Here is a 19,797-nt window from a genome sequence, read left to right as displayed (position 1 = left end):
CAACGACGAAATTCACACTGAGGTAAAATCACTGACTCATTGTTTCTCAGAAACGTTGACACAATTATTCCGCGTTCTTGGGGAATATAGCGATCTATGACTCATCCACGTGTATTTTGAATCTGTGAAGATTTAAAATAAATTGATTGATACATAAATAACAACTATTTGCCAATCTTATAATGGAATGACAACTTTTGCGCCATCCTATATGTTCCATTTTTGGATAATATTATAGTTAAAACAACAAAAAAGCTTTAAGAGTTAATCAAAATTTACGCCTATCTCATTAGCCATACTGCGTACTGTCGTTTTGCTTGTGTCGTAACGAAAAGCTTGATGAGGGCTATACTTCAATACCAGTTTCATATTAATACGTGATATGATTATCGCAGCATCAGTTTTTAGGTTTAGACCTACATAAAAATAGTTTTTTTCTCGAAACTGCACTTGATTTGCATTCATCTATATAATTTTGTTCAGATCAGTGAGTTCTATTGATTGGTATTTTATATGAATTACTTTTTGACATTTTCCCTCTGTTTTACGCTAATATTAGAATTTTGGATTTTAACATTATAGTAGGTAGCAGTGGCGTAGCCCTACGCAGAGTTCATCAAGGGAGGGATTCACATATAATCCCACATATAATCCCACGTGTTTATATACATACCTTAATATGGTAAAATTTACTTTTGCATAATATTTTGCTAAAGGGAAAGTGCTAAATCCCCGAATCCTCCCTTTCGTAAGCCACTGGTAGGAGCATTGTTTGGACAGTTTTTTAAGACTGATGTCTTTGATGTCTACAGAATTGGTCAAAGCGTCATAGACCTTACTAAATACAGGATTGGAGCCCACCAGTAAATATAGTACATCTGTCAGAAGGAATTGACCGAGTGCATTGTATGAAGCAGGATTCTTAATTCAGTTATTTTGACTTATAAATATGCACAGCTATTTCACAGAAATCAAAATACAAAATATTTTTTTTGCGTCCTTTTGAGTAGCGAAGCTGTATGAGACGTGGAACTACAGTTTAACATGGAATCCGAACCACATGAACTCCTTAAAATCAAACTCGGGTGTCTCGCGCGAAAGACGCATACGATAGCCAAGAGGAAGTTCCAAGACGGGATACCTGAATGAGTGTGATAATCAAATAATTAAATAACATTTTGGCAATTGAGTCTCTTTAATAAATTTATTTTTTTAAAGTGAAAAACAGACAATGAAGAACATCAGAACTTTTAAAATTGCGCTAGATTACACGGATTAATAATTGTTTTCTAGAGTTTTCATGCAGTATCTAAAATTGGGTACTCAGCAATTGTGACGTCATAAGCTACCCATCCAAATTTCTGATCTATAAGAAAATCTTGGAAACGGTTTTTAGCTTATTTAATAGCATTTTGTAGATATTACGTGCTTCAATTTGTATATTTTTGATATTGTTCATTGTAACTTAGCAAAGAGTGTTAAACGTCAATTCTCAATTCAGTACAGTATATTGCAGGGTTGGCAAAAACCAGTGTTTTTATTTTTTTTCTTAAAAAAAAACGGTTTTATTGGTTTAAACTTTTTTTGTTTAAACCAGGTTTTTTGGTTTAAATAATTTGCTCGATGTATTTATATCACATATGGACAGAAGTAAGTTTGTTTCGCCTTGATATTATGCAACAAACGGGTTATGCTGGAAGGAGTCACATAAGCTTAAAGCTAAATCCAAACCCTTTCTCGACTTACATCCGAAAGAACTTGTCCTTCATATGAACTCGAAACCAGACTAGGGGGGCGCGGTGGCTCAGTGGTAGAGCGTTCACCTCTGGTGCTTGGGGTCCCGGGTTCGATCCCAGCCCCCGCCAAGTGAACTTTGTGGTGGACAGACACCGTGCTCGTGGGTTTTCTCGGGGTTCTCCCGTTTCCTCCCACTTTCTTCATTCCACCATTTTCACTCATCTCTCATAATCACCGTCTCCTTTAGCCTAACCGGCATAACCGTGGGACGTAAAACTCAAAGATTTCATTTCATTTCGAAACCAGACTAATTGGCCACAAATGCAATACGTCTGCCGACTCACTCACGAAGGACTCCTGATAAAAATAGATTGTACTGATCTTTACATACTTGTTAATATAACTGTCTAATTGTCAAGAGTCATTTCAGAAGGACAAAAGAGATAAACAGTTGCACAAGTGAAACCATTATACAGAATTACATATGGACAATTTCAAAGTACTGCAGAGTAGAGAAGAACTAATTCAGTCCAAGTTAGTTCACTACGACCTTTATTAGTCCAAGTTAAAGAAATAAAACGACTTAATTTGCATATCAGTAAGAAAAGTGAATAAAGATAAGAATTATGTCCACTTTGGCTCTGACCCATTTATACATAAATAGATACCAAAGATACTTCTGATTTCAATAAATGCCTCTCATCGGGTTTGTATGACCCCCTCCCACCCCAAAAAAGTACGGCATTCCAATGTATTTTATCAATAGTACACTAAACATTATTAAAAATAAACAACATTTAGAATTTTTCTTTGATTGCAATTGCATAACAATAATAAACTATAAAAAATCACAAAAGGAACATTCATAAGCTTATATAAAAAAAGTTGCTTTTGTGGTATAATCTCTGAGTAACGAATGGGAAATTTAGGTCTGAATATAATACGAATATCATACAGGAGTGAAACGTGGTAACCCACAAATGTGTGTTCAAGATTTTACGAACACTTACACTTTTACGAACGTTTTTCGTTGTTTGGTTTAAACCAATTGTTTTTTTTTTTAAAAAAAAAAACAGCTGGTTTAAACCTTGGTTTAAACTAGGGATGGGCAAAACCGTTTTTTATAAAAACCGGAAACCGGTTTCTAAAAAAACAAAAAACGAAATTTCGGTTTTCTACAAAACCGGTTCGGTTTTTTATACCGAAACCGGTTTCGGGTTTCTCCAAAAACCGGTTCGGTTTTTCACCGAATCCGGTTTCGGGTTTCTCCAAAAAAAACGGTTCGGTTTTTCACCGAAATCATAAAACACAAAGAACTATTTCTGTGGAAACGGAATCGGTTTCCGAAGAACGACGAAACACTATTCTGGTCAGAAATAGAACAAATTTTGGAAAAAAAACCGGAATCGGTTTTGAAGAAAACCGAAACCGGATCCGGTGAAAAACAATCGGTTTTGAAGAAAACCGAAAACCCGGTTTTGTGCCCACCACTAGTTTAAACCAGCCAACGTGGTATATTGTAATGATCAGCTATACGTTTACTTTTAAACGTAAGATTTTAACAAAATGAACAAATCATTCCGCCCATCGGCCACCATTTGGCAGTCACTGCTCTAGACCAGTGGTTCTCAACCTTTTTTTGACTGACGACACACTTTTCTGAACGTCCAGGACGTTGTGACATACTTGTTTGCTCTTTTTATTATAAATAATATCTATTATAATAGTGAAACCTATTAGTTTTTATAATGACTCTATATAGCAATGAACATTATTGCTACCGCTGGAGATGTTGACTGGAACAGTCTGTCTCGATTTTAACTATTATTAAATTCTTTATAATTTTTAAATTTTAAAATTTCGCGATACACCTTAGGTGACTGCGTGACACACCAGTGTGTCGTAACACATCGATTGAGAACCACTGCTCTAGACAGTCATACAGCCCACGTTGAATTTGACGATACGTGGTTATCACATTGTCTTGCAGTTCTATTTTATTTGGTTCTCTTGATCCATAATGCGTTGCTTAAAATGATATTCTAGTACATATATCTTCAATACAATAGCGTCACTTCAGATTTTGTCAGAGGGAACAAGATTGTTCACCGATATAACAGTTCCACATTTTCTTCATTAGTATATTAGCATGTAATTTATTTAAAAGCATGTGTTTCTCAAACTAAGGATTACAATGCCCAATGCCCTCCCCAAATGACGCCCCTGCCTCAATAAAATAAACGTTTCCTGTGATGGTATGTTAAAAAAAGACGTCTTAAAAAACGTCAAAAAACATTAGTCTCTACCGGAAATCACATGCTCCAAGGCCACAGAGGTTGGTGTAATAGAAAACAGCTTTGTAATTAGATTGACAGCTAGCGAATTACTTAAGTTGTGTTCGCAAAATACGTTTTCAAGTTTTGTTATACGACTGATTATTGTGTTTGCAGTTTTTAAAATATAGTTTGAGTCGTCACATAATTCTGTTTACGGACTTCCCTATTTCGCAAGTGATTGTCCATTTGTATATACTTGATTTATGCTTAGCTTTCTTCTTAAATTAAGCGTGCAATAACGTAAACAGTGTTGAAGTGTAATAACTTCCGCTGAGTCATTTTCGACAATTACTGTTATAATTAGTTCGTTATACCAATTTAGGAATATTTTGAATCATTCAGATAATTTGCGTTTTAATTAATTGTTCAATTACTTTGCATCCAGCTTTAGTACGAAGTATGGGTGTCAATTATAAAGAAAGTAAATACGAAACGATGTATCTTTTCCTTTTATTCTTTTTAATAACGACGATTGTATCCTTATTAAATAGTTTTTTAAATGAAACGTGCAATGGTATTCTTAAGTAATGTATAGTAATTTTATTATTTATTTATATTAGGCTTTTCGCTAAGCTCACCCTTCACTGTTTAGAATTTTAGTGAGTAACATTAAACAGTGAAGAATAACAAGAATGTAGAAAGTAAGCCAGGCAGTATCTACAATCATCATAATCATAAATATTCTGCCATTATTGGCAGGTCACTTGCTGCAACTGAGAAGTTTCCATGCTCCACGGTCTTCCGCTAACCTCTTCGTCTTCACGTACGATTTTTCTGTTTTGATACCATCCATCAATTGTAGCCTCCTTCGTCCTCTTCCTCTCTTTCCTGCCACCATACCCTCTAGCACGTCCCTCACGATACAGTTCCTTCTTAACCAATCTTCCAACCAGTTTCTATTCCTCTTCTTAATAATATTTAAGATTCTTCTTTTCTCTTCCACCATTTCTAAGACCCTGTAATTCATTTTCCGCTCGACTCGGCTAATTCTCTCCATTCGTCTCTACATCCATATTCCGAAAGCTTCCAGTCATTTTTCATCGCTTCTGCGTAATGCTTTCTGACTCATACAACACAGTACTCCACACAAAGCACTTTATTAGTCTTCTTCTCAACTCTATTCAAGGGACCACAAAATAGTATTTCCTTCTAAAGACTCCTTCTAAAGGCTTCTTTCGCTATTTCTATTCTTGCTTTTATTTCACGTTCACATTTCATATCATCATTAATCATACTACATAGGTATCGAAAACTAGTCACCTGTTCTATTTGTCCCCCTCCCTACTTCTATATTTGAACTGACGCTTCATTCCAGTCGCCATGACTTTTGTCTTACTAACATTTATTTTCATACAATATTCTTCACAGCCCTTCCTCAAGTTTTCTCACATCTTATTGGTTTTCCCTTCAGATTCTGCATCTAGCGCCATATCATTTGCAAACTATGTACAAAATACTATGAAATAAACCAACAAGTTTCCAAACCTTTTCTTGTAGACCAGATTTTTGGATGCGCAGGTTATGATGTCATAACTACTATGCACCCAAATTTATATATTGTATGAAAGATCTTGAAAACAGTTATTAGTTCATGTAGTAGCATTTGGCAGGTAGCCTACTATCTAGTCCACTTTCCAAATTTTTTGATGTTCTCCATTGTCTTTAAGTCATATAACTAAAATTCAAAAAAATGAGGCTGAGGTTATCGAAAAACTCTTAAGGAAATATTTTAAGGTGCCAATAGGTTTGAGAGACAGAACAAGTTCAAAATTACAGATACGTACAGTAGCAAGTTCTTAGAGAATTCGAATTTCCGAACCTAAAAATTCGAAGTTCTATTTTGAGACCAGCCTAGTCATATAAACTAGGTGTAAGTTTTCGAAATCCTTACCTCAAAACATGAGGTAATGTTCTAATCTCGGAACTAAGAAAGATGGTCCAGTAGTAAGAGTACTGATCTCTGATACGAAGAATCCTGATTTAATCCTAGGAAGCCACGTGAGTTTTCGATGAAGAGCATCTCATTTTCGTGGGTTTCCTTGGTGTGTTCATCTTTCCTAACATTATCTTCATCAGCTTTTAAAATTATCATTCAGTTATCTGTTTTCTTGTAATTATTATTCACTGGCACTTACTGCCTTACACTGGTCTAGTTGCTAGCGTACGCGCCTTTGGTGCATTGGGTCCCTCGTTCGATTCCCGATGGGGAATCCTTGAAATATGAAAACATTACGGTGGTTCAGATCCCACCTTAAACTATATGTCCACGTCTCATATAACCTTGATGCTGAAATTGGATACTAAACTGAACCAACCATCCTACCTAACCATAGACGTTATCTTATTTTAAATATCCCTTCTGGTTTTCGATTCCCAGCAGGAGCTTATGTGGTTCGGATTCCACGTTAATCAGTAGGTCCACGTCTCATATAGCCTAGCTGCTGAATGGGACGTTAAACTCAAAATCAGCTCAACTCAACTACTACTAATTATTATTATTATTATTATTATTATTATTATTATTATTATTATTATTATTATTATTATTATTATTATTATTATTATTATTATTATTATTACACAGTGCATAAACATGAAAGATAGGCGGATTGTAGCTAAATACTAAAAATTAGTTGACTGCCGGCTTGGTAGGAGGGAAGGACGTCGTTCATGAGGTTCTGGATTTGAGTTCGGAGGAGCAAGTATTCGGGCTCGACCCATTGTTAAAAGTTATAGGGCGCCCGCTAAACATGTTCAAAAGTGCTCGGCCCGGGTTTAGGGTTGTTAACGCTCGAGTTGCTCGGCTCACAGCTCATTCACTATCGAGCCGAACCAGTAGCTCACCCAACCGAGCCAACTCTAGTCGAAACTAACCGAGCTGATGGCTCACCCCAACCGAGCCGGCTCGAGCCGATGGCTCACGTGAACCGAGTCGGTGGCTCATCTCAATCGCGCCTATTCGAGCTTTTCGCTCAGTTAAACCGAGATGAGCCCGTTGACATCACTATCCGGGTTGGGTTTCTGCTTGGGCTCAAAACTTCGACCGCGCAGGTTTCAGCCCTGATGGTAATAACTACAGTATATACTTATATTGGTTCTCACGACATTTGAGGCTGTCTATTTATAAAAATCCATTGTCGACTCGTTAATCGAGACGAGACGACATGCAAGCAGTGTCCCATCTCGTGAGCAACGCTAAATATATTCCACATTTCTGCTTACATTTACCATGGCTTTTGCTTTCCAATCTAATCCGGCAATGATTTCAAAACGAGTTAAAACGAACTAAACGAGCGAGCCATTTATCAAACTCGACTGGACTCGAAATAGTGACTCGACTTGGAACTCGACTCGAGAAAATTACCTTTGACTCGACTCGAATTCCCTTCGAATTTCGAGTGGAGTCGAGTTTTAGCTCGACTCGTGCCCATCCCTACTTCTAATTTAAAATAATAAGACACGTGTTTCAGTGTTTTTTGATATTCGACCTAGAAGTGAAGAAAAGGGTTGCAGAAGGAAAAGGAGGCAAAGATTATATTATCATAAAATGTCTATTTTTCGAATTTCTTACTGTTAGAGTCACAAAATCTGGTATTTTGAATTCTAATTTAATATAATAAAATCCATGTTTCACAGGTTTTCTTTATTTCCTTCAGAAGGGAAGAAAAACTGGTAGGGATAGAATTGTTGTAACAGGATTCCTTTTTTTTTTTTTTTTTTGTATTTTTCCTACAAGAGAAGAAAAAAAAGTAATGGTTGCAATTGTTAAAATAAAATGGTCTTATCTCGAAATTCCTTAGACATGAAATTTGGTTTTTATTCTTTTCATTTAACGTAATTAGAGACGTGTTTTAGCATCTAATATTTTCCCTGGGAGGGACGAGAAAAGGTGGGAAGAAAAAGAGTTACATTATTATTGTAATAAGATAGTCGTATCTCTAAATTCATTAAGATTAGATACATGAAAATTGGTATTTGTGCTTTTAATTGAAAATAATTAAAGACATATATCAACTTTTTTTTTTGGTGTTTACTTTAGGAGGGGAGCAGGCGGGTAGCCAGCCCAAAAATGTAGGGGGACAGTCTAACCATATTATAGTTCATTTGCAAGCCTACCGTGATAATTTAGGGGATCAGCAAAAATTTAAGGGGGCGGTCCCCCGTGTATACGGACCTGAAGGTGAGATAAAGGGTGGGAGTTGCAGTTGTTATAATAAGATGGCGATCTCTAAAAATCCCTTAAGATTAGAGACACGTTAGAGATGTGAATCTTGGTATATAAACTCCTTATTCAAAACAAGTAAGCATACGCCAGAGCGTTTCCGGAAATTTCGCCTTTAACGAGACAAGGAACCAATTTCTGTTTTATTCTCAATGTATAAAAACAACTTTAAGGTCATCATCAAGGAAAAATTGGTGATTTTTTTTTAACAGCACTTGGGTCGCTAATTATTTTAAGCGAGAAGTCCATATTCCAAATTTCATATTTCTACACTTCTAGTGGTGCCTTACGCCACAAATTTTATGTACTCTCGAAATTTCAAGTGTCTGGCTTAAGCAGTTTGGTCTGGATGTTGATAAGTTGGTCATTCACTCAGGATTTTTCGTTTTATATATGTAGATAAAGTATCTCTATTAATAAACTGCCAACAAGAGTATCAGCTATATTGTTAGGCTTGTAGTAAATAAAACATTACTTTGTTGTTTTTATGTGGTCGCTTCTACTTATTGTCGAATTCAAACTTTAATCCAGGAAGGAAGGGGGGGGGGCGAGCGTTTCAAAGAAAATCATGAGGTCTGTTGAGCAACATAAAAAAAGAATATACATTGAGTTACTATACACCTAGAAGTTTTAGAGAAGAGTTCGAGAAATCGTCATCCAGCAGTTGATTGATAATTGTTAAAAATGATAATCATCATAGTGAAGATATTCCGAAGATGTAATCTTAATTCGTCCATTATTGCCGGACCAGAGCGTACTTTCAGTTGCTCGCCTGAGTTGCAGTAAAACATGTCATGACTAACACAGTAATGACGGAAACTGATACACTTTGATCTTCAACTGTAAAAGGAATACAAAATAAAATAATACATTTTGTTTTCACCTACCTGCACCTTTCATTGCGGTTTGCATATTCCTCTCCAAAGTGTGTGGATGGATGTACACGAGATTGGTTTTCAATATACACTGCCGCTCTTATCTTACAGGATATGGATACGGAATGATGTCAGGGTGTGTTTCTGGGAAAACCCGACCACAAACCTTTTTTTGATGAATGCACAATACTCACTGACGATTAATAAGCACTGTACTTTCCTGCACTGAAGCGCTGCTTTCCTCTGTCAACATCAACTGTGACGTAGATGTTTCTTCAATTGGGTGTTTTCACTCGAGTACACATGGTTTCTGTATGTGTCTTTGTGTGTGTGTGTGTGTAGAGTAATAGGCTGTTTGTGAAGTTTCCAACATTGCACATTCGTCCTTGCCTCGAAATCTCCCCTTTACTGTTCATGTAAATCCTATCTCATTTGCATACAGAAAACAAAGTGACAATACTGGTACGTCCCTCATTGTTAATAAATGAAACTATTTTCCTTCACGCTCCGTGATTATACGCTTCATTTTGGAGAAAAAGTATTTTAGCTTTAAGCAGCCAGTGATTTATTAATGAAGGCGACCTCGGTTTTAATAATGATTGTAATGAATGACTAATAGTAGTTTACCAGCGATATAAAGTCTCAGTTTCGATCCCTGAAGCGACTGTACTAAGTGGCTTCTTCTGATCTTTCTCCGAAAACCAAAAGAGTTTACCTCATTTATGACCAGAATTCATTAATTTCTAAATTATCTGATAGATACGCACACATTCAAATATAGGCCAAAAGAGTCCCTCTAAATAAATTACCAACAATAATATCCGCTATATTTGTTGTTGGTTTCTTGGGCACCTCTGGCCAATGTTAAATTCAGACATTTTTCCCAGGGAGAGTTTTTGAAATTCCAAGGGGACGTGTGTTAAATAATGAAGGAGTGTCATGATAATGTTATATAAGCCCCGGTAAATGTATAGTAACTCTACATGGCTCAGGGGTACGGTAGCTCAATAATAGATAAGAGGCACGAATTTCTCGCGATAAAACGAAATGCGTCAGAATTAAGTAATTTTCAGTTTCTTGGCGTTTTATGGTATTTTGTGTGTATTTTCATTGGTTTCCTTTGCGTGATATAACGCGAAATTGGCAGTTTTGCGCGAAATTTTAAAAATACGTTTTCGTTAATTTAAAAACGTCAGTCTTCCGCGGACGGAATGTTAGAACGTGGCATGAACGGTGCATTTTGGGTGATTCGAACACGGCTATATAAAACATGTTGCGCGTTAGCTATCACCATCGCAAACTTTCCTACTCATAGTGGGTCTTATGCAGAGTCCTTTTGACGTATGATTACGGTCATACTAAAGGCCTGACTACTGCAGGAAACATAAGTCGAACTCTTTAGTATGGTTCTAATCACGCGTAAGAACGACTCTGCATAAGGCCCAATATGTTTAGTTACTGATTTTCGTTCAGTTTGATTTTTTTTTTTAAATATAATTTTCTATAAGTGAAATTTTATGTCAAGTGAAATATTTAGTGTATTTTGTTTTTAGGTAATCAGTGGTTTATTTCTGTAGTGATCTATGAATAAAAGGAACAATTGTAAAAATGTCAGGGAATACCTTTTCCGCAATAACTACAAAATGCAAAACTTCATTTGGAAAATGCGACAAAACGCAACAAAATATAAAAACGAAATGCGAAATTTTCAAATTCTTAGTGCGAAAACCTCGTGCCCCTAGAGAGCTTAACGAATAAAAAAGGTTCCTGGTTCAATCTCAGGTCTCATGAGTAAGTGGTTAACAGAATCGTGTCCGTGAGTTGTTTTGGGGGGTTCTCTTAGTATTTCCCAATCTTATCCACCATTTCTATAATCATTAATTTTTATTAATCATCCGTATCCTTTAGCGTATAGAACATGACAGCGGTATGGTAAACGAAAGATTTCATTTGTCGGAGATGAACGCTGTAAAGTTTGATTATTTATTTGTGCTTATTTCTGGGCAGTACTGGTATCTGTGGCATTAAGTCCGTCACGTATGAAAAATGACGTCACTTGGTGAGCACACTATCCGGGGAAGGAAGGAAGCTGCTTGGGACCTGTATGTTAGGTGCCATCCCGACACTTGCCTGGGATGAATGAGGAAAAACTTCACTCAGGATAGCTAGCCTAAAAAAGCTGTGATATGTTTTAAAGTACCAGTATGTGTCCCCACTGGGAATCGAACCAAGAATCGCTCGCACCAAAGGAGTTGTAAAGCATGAAACGCGTGTATTCGACCCTGGTTTTAATACGCGCATCTTTAGCTTATATTTAGATCGTCTTCTAATTATTATTATTATTATTACACTTCGAAACTATGCTGTAAGTGTCGGAAGTCTTATGGAACGGTTTTGTTCTTCCGTCCGTCCGTCTGTTGACAGGTATCAGAGCAAAAATGGTAAGAGATACCGAGAAGCTGTTTTTACAATATATTCAGCACCCCAAGAAAAAGCTCCATCTCCTTTGTTAACCCCCTATTAAAACCAGAAGTGGTTCAAATTAGCCATTTCCAATTTCAACGTTTACCACCATAGAATGAACAGTCACAGGTAGCAAGAGGCGGTTTTTTGCAAACCATTCAGCATATCAAAACAACTTATCATGACTATCCATAACAGTAACTAAACCAGAATTGGTTCGAATTTACAACTCACGATTTAAATACTGATTTCCGTAGAGCAAAACAGTAAAAGATGCGGGCTTTTTGCAATCGATTCAGCGTCCAAAGAATAGCTTTTGTCTCCTCCCTAATCCTGTATTCAAATCAGAAGTGGTTCAAATAACCGATTTTTGGTTTGAGCCTTTATTGTCATAGAACAAAATACAGTAAGAAATAGCGAGTAATGACTTTTTGGTATGGACTTAGTGTTCGAGGAACAGGTTTTATCATTAATCTTAATGCTGTATTCGGAGTTTGGAAGTCTACCGTAGTTTCACACTGTGAAACGAAACTTACTTGTCATTATTATTATTTTTATTATTATTATTATTATTATTATTATTATTATTATTATTAATTATTATTATTATTATTATTATTATAAACCTTATATAACGAGGTTGGCGGGAGACTTGCATCTTACGGCCGCACAATCCTTGTACCATTTCTCCCCATTTTTTCCAACCGTTGCTGATTCTGCTTTTTACAGCTTTTATTCGTGCGTTTTCCTGTAAAGTACGATGTTGCTGATATTCTGGAACAGTGTTGAATTCAGACATTTTCACCCGGGGGGAATGTCAACTCCTCGGGGGGCGAGTTGTTTTTCTGTATTTTTGCAAGAAAGCAGCATATTTAACAATTCCATTCACATCTTACCTAATATTGAGACTAATTGCTGATAAATATTCAATGTGAGATTATAATTAAAAAAAAAAAACAATCGTTTAATTTTATCTAAAAAATTAAATAAAGACTGGCAAAAATATTTTAGACTAAACTTTAACTGCTATTTACAGTAGCTATTTTTCTTATTATTTCCTATATTCAGTAGTTACTGTTTGTTACTAATGTAGAACAAACATACATAGGAATATCTTAACAAAAAGTTATCATTCTTTCTCACACTTCTGATTCTAAATCAAGCATATTAGCCTTGGTTTCTTCACTGCATACACATCAGTAGTTTATTTTATGAAATCTTCAGTAGGGTTAGTGCCGAGTCGTGGAAAATCAGCGCTTGGCGCGAGAGTAAACGACGGCACCCCTGTATATATGAGTGAGGTCGATAGACCAGCCGCGAAAGGTGAGAAAAGTTTAAAAAGTAAACCCTGCTTTTCCTTGATTTTGAGCACTTTTCATTATTTTCTTTCCTTTCATTTTATATATGTACACATGTTTCATTCCTCTGTTTTTTTTTTCCTTCTTTTCTTTTCTTTTTCCCTCCCGAATTTTGCGCCCGTTACTTCGGTGCCCGGGGCCTTTGCCCCGCTTGCCCCCTCCCCCATGTCACAGCACTGAGAAGGTTCTTCATCATCTTCAATGGCAATCTTTCACTTATATACTACTGTCATATTGATAAATTCTATATAAATCTCTTACCCAGGAGGGATAACTGTTCCTCCCTGATCCCTCTAAATGACACCCTCTGAATCTCACCCTTTAATTGAATTATTTTTAGTTAAACAAAGGTGTGTTTACTTTAACAATCGTAAAACACATTTACGTCTGTTACTTCCGATGCGAGAAGTGAAATTTAGGCGCTCTATTTCAAATAATGTAAGAACTGTATATTTTCAAGAACTGAAGTGTGCTGACATCAGAGATCATATGATGTGATCGAAAGATCTTCCCTATCTTTCCTTTCCTATCTCAATCTGTATTAGTGCTACCTACTAATATATAATATAGGGTGAGAGTATAGTACCTACTAAAATACAAACCTTTCTTAAACAGTTAACAATTTCATGTTCTGCCAAACTCGGTCATAGCGTTAAGAACTACAAGTTTTATTGACTATTTGGTACTCTATCTTAGATGTTACATGTTTAATATTTATATAGACTGGGTCATTTATATGTATATTGAGAGATCGGATTTAGTCTGCACGTGCACGGAAAGAAAGCAAATAATTGGGTGAAGTAATTTCTACATTTTGTGGCTGAATTTTTTTGTGTTTCTCCGGGGGAGGATGAATTTTTTTTCGGGGGAGATTCCCCCCGGGCTACCCCCTGAATTCAACCCTGTTCTGGAATCGTACTCCCCGTGTAAGGCCGGTGCCAGAGTGATAGGCTGCTGTGTTCACGTAGCTTCGGTCTTGTGGTATATAGGGTTTCGCACACACGACCCAACTGCATTCCATGGCCCAGCATCTTAGGAGGATTACGTTGAAGATGTCCAGGGTAAAGTGGATGATGACTGAACTGACAATGTAGAATACGATCAAGCATTCTTCAGGACGATATTTAACACAAAAGTCTTCACATATTTTCCTTTAATAGTTTATTGTTTGCTTTTTTTTTTGTGCTTTTCTGTGGATTCATATCATACATGCGATTTCAAGTGCACGTTTTGTTTTATAGCGGACTTCAGGAACAATCTGAATCTCTAGTTTGTTTAAGTAGACATATCAGACTACAGTTTGGCAATTTTTGGTGTTTTATGAGTGTCTGCTCTATTGTTACTACAACTCCGGAAACGAATATTGATAGCGAAATACAGGTTGACCGAACACGCTTTTTCCTAAACAAATTACTCTCATTATGTAATAAATCAACCTGTGGTCTTGCACTGTGGTTATTATGTGCCTTTATCAGCAGAACAAATTAAGAATTTTGCCATCGTGTTGGCGCTTTCCACGAAAATCCGTTTCTCACGCACATACGTCGGGTTTTCGAAGGTTGGAGTTAGGGGTAACTTCTGGACGCTCTACAGGGACTACCAAAAATGATCTCAACATAATCTAAACGACCTTTGACACGGAATATCATGTAGATAACAGGTATCAATTTTCATAAAACTCCATTGATAGGGAGAAATCGGCCCTTATCATGACCCATCCCTTACCAGTTTTCAGAAGATACTGCTTACAATGCACTGAGCAGAATGGGTCGGTGGGTCGCGGTGGAGAGTGGGTCGCAGTAGGTTACGTCCTGTTGACTCACGACCACTCACAAATCTTGACTCACGGCCCACTGACCCACTCCATCTCTGAAACCGGTACAACATAGCTGCTTCTCTATTCGTTTAGCATATTTTGTTTTGAAAAGAGTGAATAATTCAGAGTTCTTCTGATGATAATGTTTTCATTTCCTGGAAGCACAGAGAATGAGTGATAGAGCGCTTGTCTCTGGTTCTCTGTTTTATTCCAGGTCAAGTAAGCTTGTGAGGGTAACACGTGTCCGTTTCTCCCACTTTCTCATTCTATGATTTCTTTCAGAATTAGCCACTTAATCAAATGGACTAAAATTATATTTAATTTCATCTCTTCCCGTTACATATTAATAATTGGATTGGTGATTACCTTCACTGTAAAAGGAAATTGTCCGTGTATCACCATGTAGATAACTTGGACCTCATTCCGTATCAGTCATCGCATGATTTGCGTATTGCAACGCAACGCAAAAAGTTGACGACACTGCTACGGAATAAGGTTCAATCTCTTTAAGGAGAAGAGTAAAAGTGATAAAGTGAATACAGTATGATTTTCCAAAGATCGCTTCAGCAAATTTAAAAAATCATTTTTTCTTCTTCATGTAACTCATTCATTAGCTATAATTAGTTTGTTTGATATTGAACACCGAGGCTATATAAGACGTGCTAGCACATTCCGTAATGATTTTTGTCAGCATAACGTAAAATTTGCGAGTTAGTTTGCGATAACCAGCATAGTAGTCATAATGACTTTTTACATTTTTTTTTTTTTTTTTTTTTTTTTTTACGTTGCATAGTTTTGTACGAATAGTTTTGCGAAGACTTTTACGGAATGACCGCTATGGGACAAACATCTTAACATTAGGTTCCAAGTATATTGAGTTCCCACCTGGAGCGTAATTCAGGTCCGGCGCTCCAAAGGAGCGCGTACTTACTATTTAACCATTAAAGTTTCTTAGACGTGACTACTGTTTCATTAGACCATTATTGTGTGTTGTTTGCATGTTGATTTGTTACATGCTAACTGGGGTGATTGAACCAACGATCAATTGTTTTAATAAAGAGATACAAATATGTAAATAACATAATCAATCTGTCTGTTTATCCATTGTGCTGTTTTTGTTGAAGGGACATCAGTAACTATCATGATTCACTTCCTTCCGTGGACTTTTTTTTCGGTAACTGTTTCCTTTCATAACGGGAACCTATTATTTATCGCATCCTGTTCGCAAGTAAAACACGAGGCATTAACAGGAACTTCCGTCATAATTTTGCTGTGCATTCTATTATTTTGACTTCATTTTTTATAATGTATGGTATAATTCATCCATTACCAAACATAAATAGATTTGTAACTGTGGGCGTGGTCAAACCTTTCTGACAATCAAAGCCCGTCAAAATATGTGGTGACTCAAAATAAAACGTATAGAGTAATAAAAATGTAAAAAAAAAAAAAAAAAAAAAAAAAGCCATACAAGCAGTCTCTAGGATTATTTATTTATTTATTTATTTTGTAATTGTATCGGTACATATAAAATATGTAACTGAAAGAATATATTCAACTCCTTCGTATGAAGAGAAGCCTTTTAATGAAACTCGAACTCCGAGGATTATTAGGAACAAAATTGCATTCGTCTAGCTACAGAAGTTGGGGACTCCCTTAATCTCAGAGCATAAACGTGAGGTCTTAAAAAAATAGGGGGGGGGATCCACATATCAGGTCTTCATGTTATACCGTAGAAAGTCGATCACAAGCAATCATTAGATAAGGCAAAATGACTCGCAGACGTAATCAAATGTTCCTTTCCTGGCTAGAATTATGATGGATTTATTTTAATGATATGCAAAGAAATAATTAAATATATTGAATAAGAATGTAATAAAAATACCTAATTTTGTACAAGAATCATCAAATGTTAACTTGATAAAAGCATACTACAAATAATAATAATAATAATAAAATTCAAAAACAGTATTGACCGACTTCAAAAAGCACTACAATGTAGAAAATAATAGAAAAACGCCTATATACAGAAACTAATTCATTATTATATTCTATAAAAAATAAGTTTGTACTAAGCCAAATAAATTAATACCTAATATAAGATTATTTCGGTGTTAATATTATAAGCCATTAATTTCTTTGGCTTGTCATAGACTTCAAAATTTTCTCATATTTAATAGTAATGAATTATTTTTTTTATTTTTAGTGTTTTTTATTATTATTTTCGGTTTTATCTCATTTTTTGAAGTCAGTTAATATTTTTTAAAAAAGTGTTTGTTTTCTCCTTTTTAATGCGTTTTTGGAGTCTCAATTTTTGTTTTATATTGGTTTAATTGTTTGTATTTTCTTTTAGTTAACCAAGAACTTAGGTAAATGCCTAAACTAAATGTAGGACAACAACTTCCTATATATATTTAAAGAAGTTTATAAACATGTGCGGACAAATTTATATACTTCTATGAAATCGGTTTACACGTTACGGAATTATATGTAAACATATACACGGTATTAACGCTTTTGAGGAGTTTCATGGTCGAGCTCCAAGGACTATTATCAGATACTGTTGGAACCAACGAGAAAGTATATTCTTTGAATATATATATAATATAAAATATAGGTTCACGTATGTCGAAGTTCGCGTTTACAAACACACAATGAACTTTGTTTAAAAAAGTAACAATTTTTACAAAAATGTTTACCAACAGAGAAGTTTGTTGCAAGTTAGGAAAATTTGAACTCAGTCGTTTAGGTATTTAAAGACTATATTATTTTCTACTTTGTAAGTAAGTACCAAAACATTTAAGTAAGTTTGTTTAACACTGAACATGGCGAATTTTTCTTAAGTGACAAAGGTTTCTATGGCCGAATACCTGTTAATAAACTTAAGTATGTGAAAAAAAAGGTGAGTTACTATTGTTATTATTAATAATAATAATATAAACGAATTAAGTTTATTCATATCTGATGCTAAAGTAGCAAATAAACATAGGAGACATGAGATTCGGTATTTATATTTTTCATTATTTTAAAGTAACTAAAGACGTGTTTCAGCTTTTTTAATTCCCTCTAGAAGGGGAAAAATAGTCGAGTTACAATTGTTAAAATAAGACGACCCTGTCGTAAAATACCTTAAGGTTAAAGGTATGAAGATTGGTGTTTCGATATTTTATTTAGAATAAGTAAAGACGGGTTTCAGTGGTTTTAATATTTCCGCTAGAAGGGAAGAGAAACGAGTCGAGGCTGCAATTTTTAAAATGAAATGGCCAAATTTCGAAAACTCTTTAACGTAGAGGAATAAAAATTGCTGTTTACGCTTTTAATTTAAAATAATTGAAGACTTGTTTAAGTATTCTGTTGATGTTTCCCGTAGAAAGGATGAAAAAAGGTGGGGGTTGTAATTCATAAAATAATATGGCCATATCTCGATATCCTGTAAGCCTGAAGACAAGAATTTTGATATTTAGACTTATTATCTATATTATAAAATTGAAAGTGGCTTTGTTTGTGACTCTTAATCTCTGGAACCGCCTGACCAATCTCGATCAAATTTTCAACGTAGATGCGGTTTTGGCCTGGGAGTGTTTTTAGCGATTTACTTTGACGGTATAACTTAGGGGAGGGGGAGGAGGGAGACAAAAAATAAATAAAACTTAAAAACTCTTGAACCACTCGACCGATCTTGATAAAATTTTAAATGTAGATGAGGTTCGGAACTAGGAGGCTTTTTATCATTTCACTTTGACGGAGCAACGTAGGGGAGGGGGAGATATACAAAATCAATAAATATAAAAATAAAAGTGGCTATGTTCGTAAATTAATTACTTCTGAACCACTCGATCGATCTCAATCAAATTTTCAACATATACGAAGCTCAGACCTGGGAAGTTTTTTATCATTTCATTTTGACAGTAGATCTTAGGCGAGGGGAGGAGGAGAAATATATGGAAATGAATAAAACTTAACTCTTGAACAACCCAACCGATCTCGATCAAACGTTCAACATAGATAAGGTTCAGGTCTGGGATGTTTTCATTTCACTTTTACAGTGCAAGAAGGGGAGGTGGAGGAGGGAGATATATGTCAAAAAAGTAAACATAATAGTAGCTATCTTTGTGACTTGATTACATTTAAACTACTCGACCGATGTGAACTAAATTTTCAACATAAAATCTAGATGAGATTCAAAAATGAGGTGGTTTTTATCATATCACTTTAAATAGAACTTAGAGGAGGGGGAGAGGAGAGGAGAAATCTATAAAAATATATGAAAATAACTCTTGAGCCACCAGACCTATCTTGATCAAACTTTCAACATAGATAAGGTTCGGGCCAGGGATGTTTTCGTTATTTCACTTTTACGGTGGAACCTAGGGGAGGGAGAGGGGAGGGAACATATATAAAAATAAATAAAACTTAATAATTCTTGAACCACCCAACCGATCTCGATCAAATTTTCAGCATAGATGATGTTCGGGCTTGGTTTTTATCATTAAACTTCGACTGTGCAACGTAGGGAAGGGGAGGAGGATGCGGAGATATATATGTAAAAAAAAATAAAAATGAAAGTGACTGTCTATGTAGCTTCATTCTTGAACCACCGGACCGATCTCAATCAAATTTTCAACCTAGATGAAATTCGAACATGAGATTAGTTTTTGTCATATCACTTTGAAGATGTAACAACTTAAAGGAGGGGAAATACATTTACAAATGATCGAAAATGACCGATATTGTGCCGAATCTATAGTTTCTGAGGTCACTGAGATGAACAGTGACACTTCTGATACCATTTAAATCCAAATTCAGCCCCGCAAAAATTGTGGGAGCGGAGTATATATATATATATATATATATATATATATATATATATATATATATATATATATATATATATATATATATATATATATATATAATCAAAATGATCAATATCAGTGTCGAATTCATATTTTTCGGGATCGCTGAGATGAACAACGACCATTCGATGCCG

At 35.5% G+C, this 19,797-nt stretch overlaps 2 protein-coding genes across 2 annotated transcripts in view; one reads left to right on the top strand and one right to left on the bottom strand.

Moving 5' to 3' along the window:
- The window catches only part of LOC145684550 (uncharacterized), a 108,661-nt gene extending 99,218 nt beyond the window's left edge, over positions 1-9,443 (bottom strand). The window contains exon 1 of the mRNA XM_081756945.1: positions 9,183-9,443. Within this exon, the coding sequence (XP_081613071.1) occupies positions 9,183-9,207 (25 nt within the window). The 5' untranslated portion in view covers positions 9,208-9,443. The remainder of the gene's footprint in view (positions 1-9,182) is intronic.
- Positions 1-19,797, top strand: part of LOC145686080 (constitutive coactivator of peroxisome proliferator-activated receptor gamma-like) — a 180,699-nt gene that overhangs the window by 127,817 nt on the left and 33,085 nt on the right. The gene's annotated exons all lie outside the window — the stretch shown is intronic.

This window comes from Thermobia domestica, chromosome 5 (assembly GCF_964235325.1).
Source record: "Thermobia domestica chromosome 5, izTheDome1.hap1.1, whole genome shotgun sequence".
Taxonomy (NCBI): Eukaryota; Metazoa; Arthropoda; class Insecta; order Zygentoma; family Lepismatidae; genus Thermobia; species Thermobia domestica.
The sequence above is the reverse complement of the archived record's forward strand: the minus strand, read 5'-3'. Positions and strand labels throughout refer to the sequence as shown.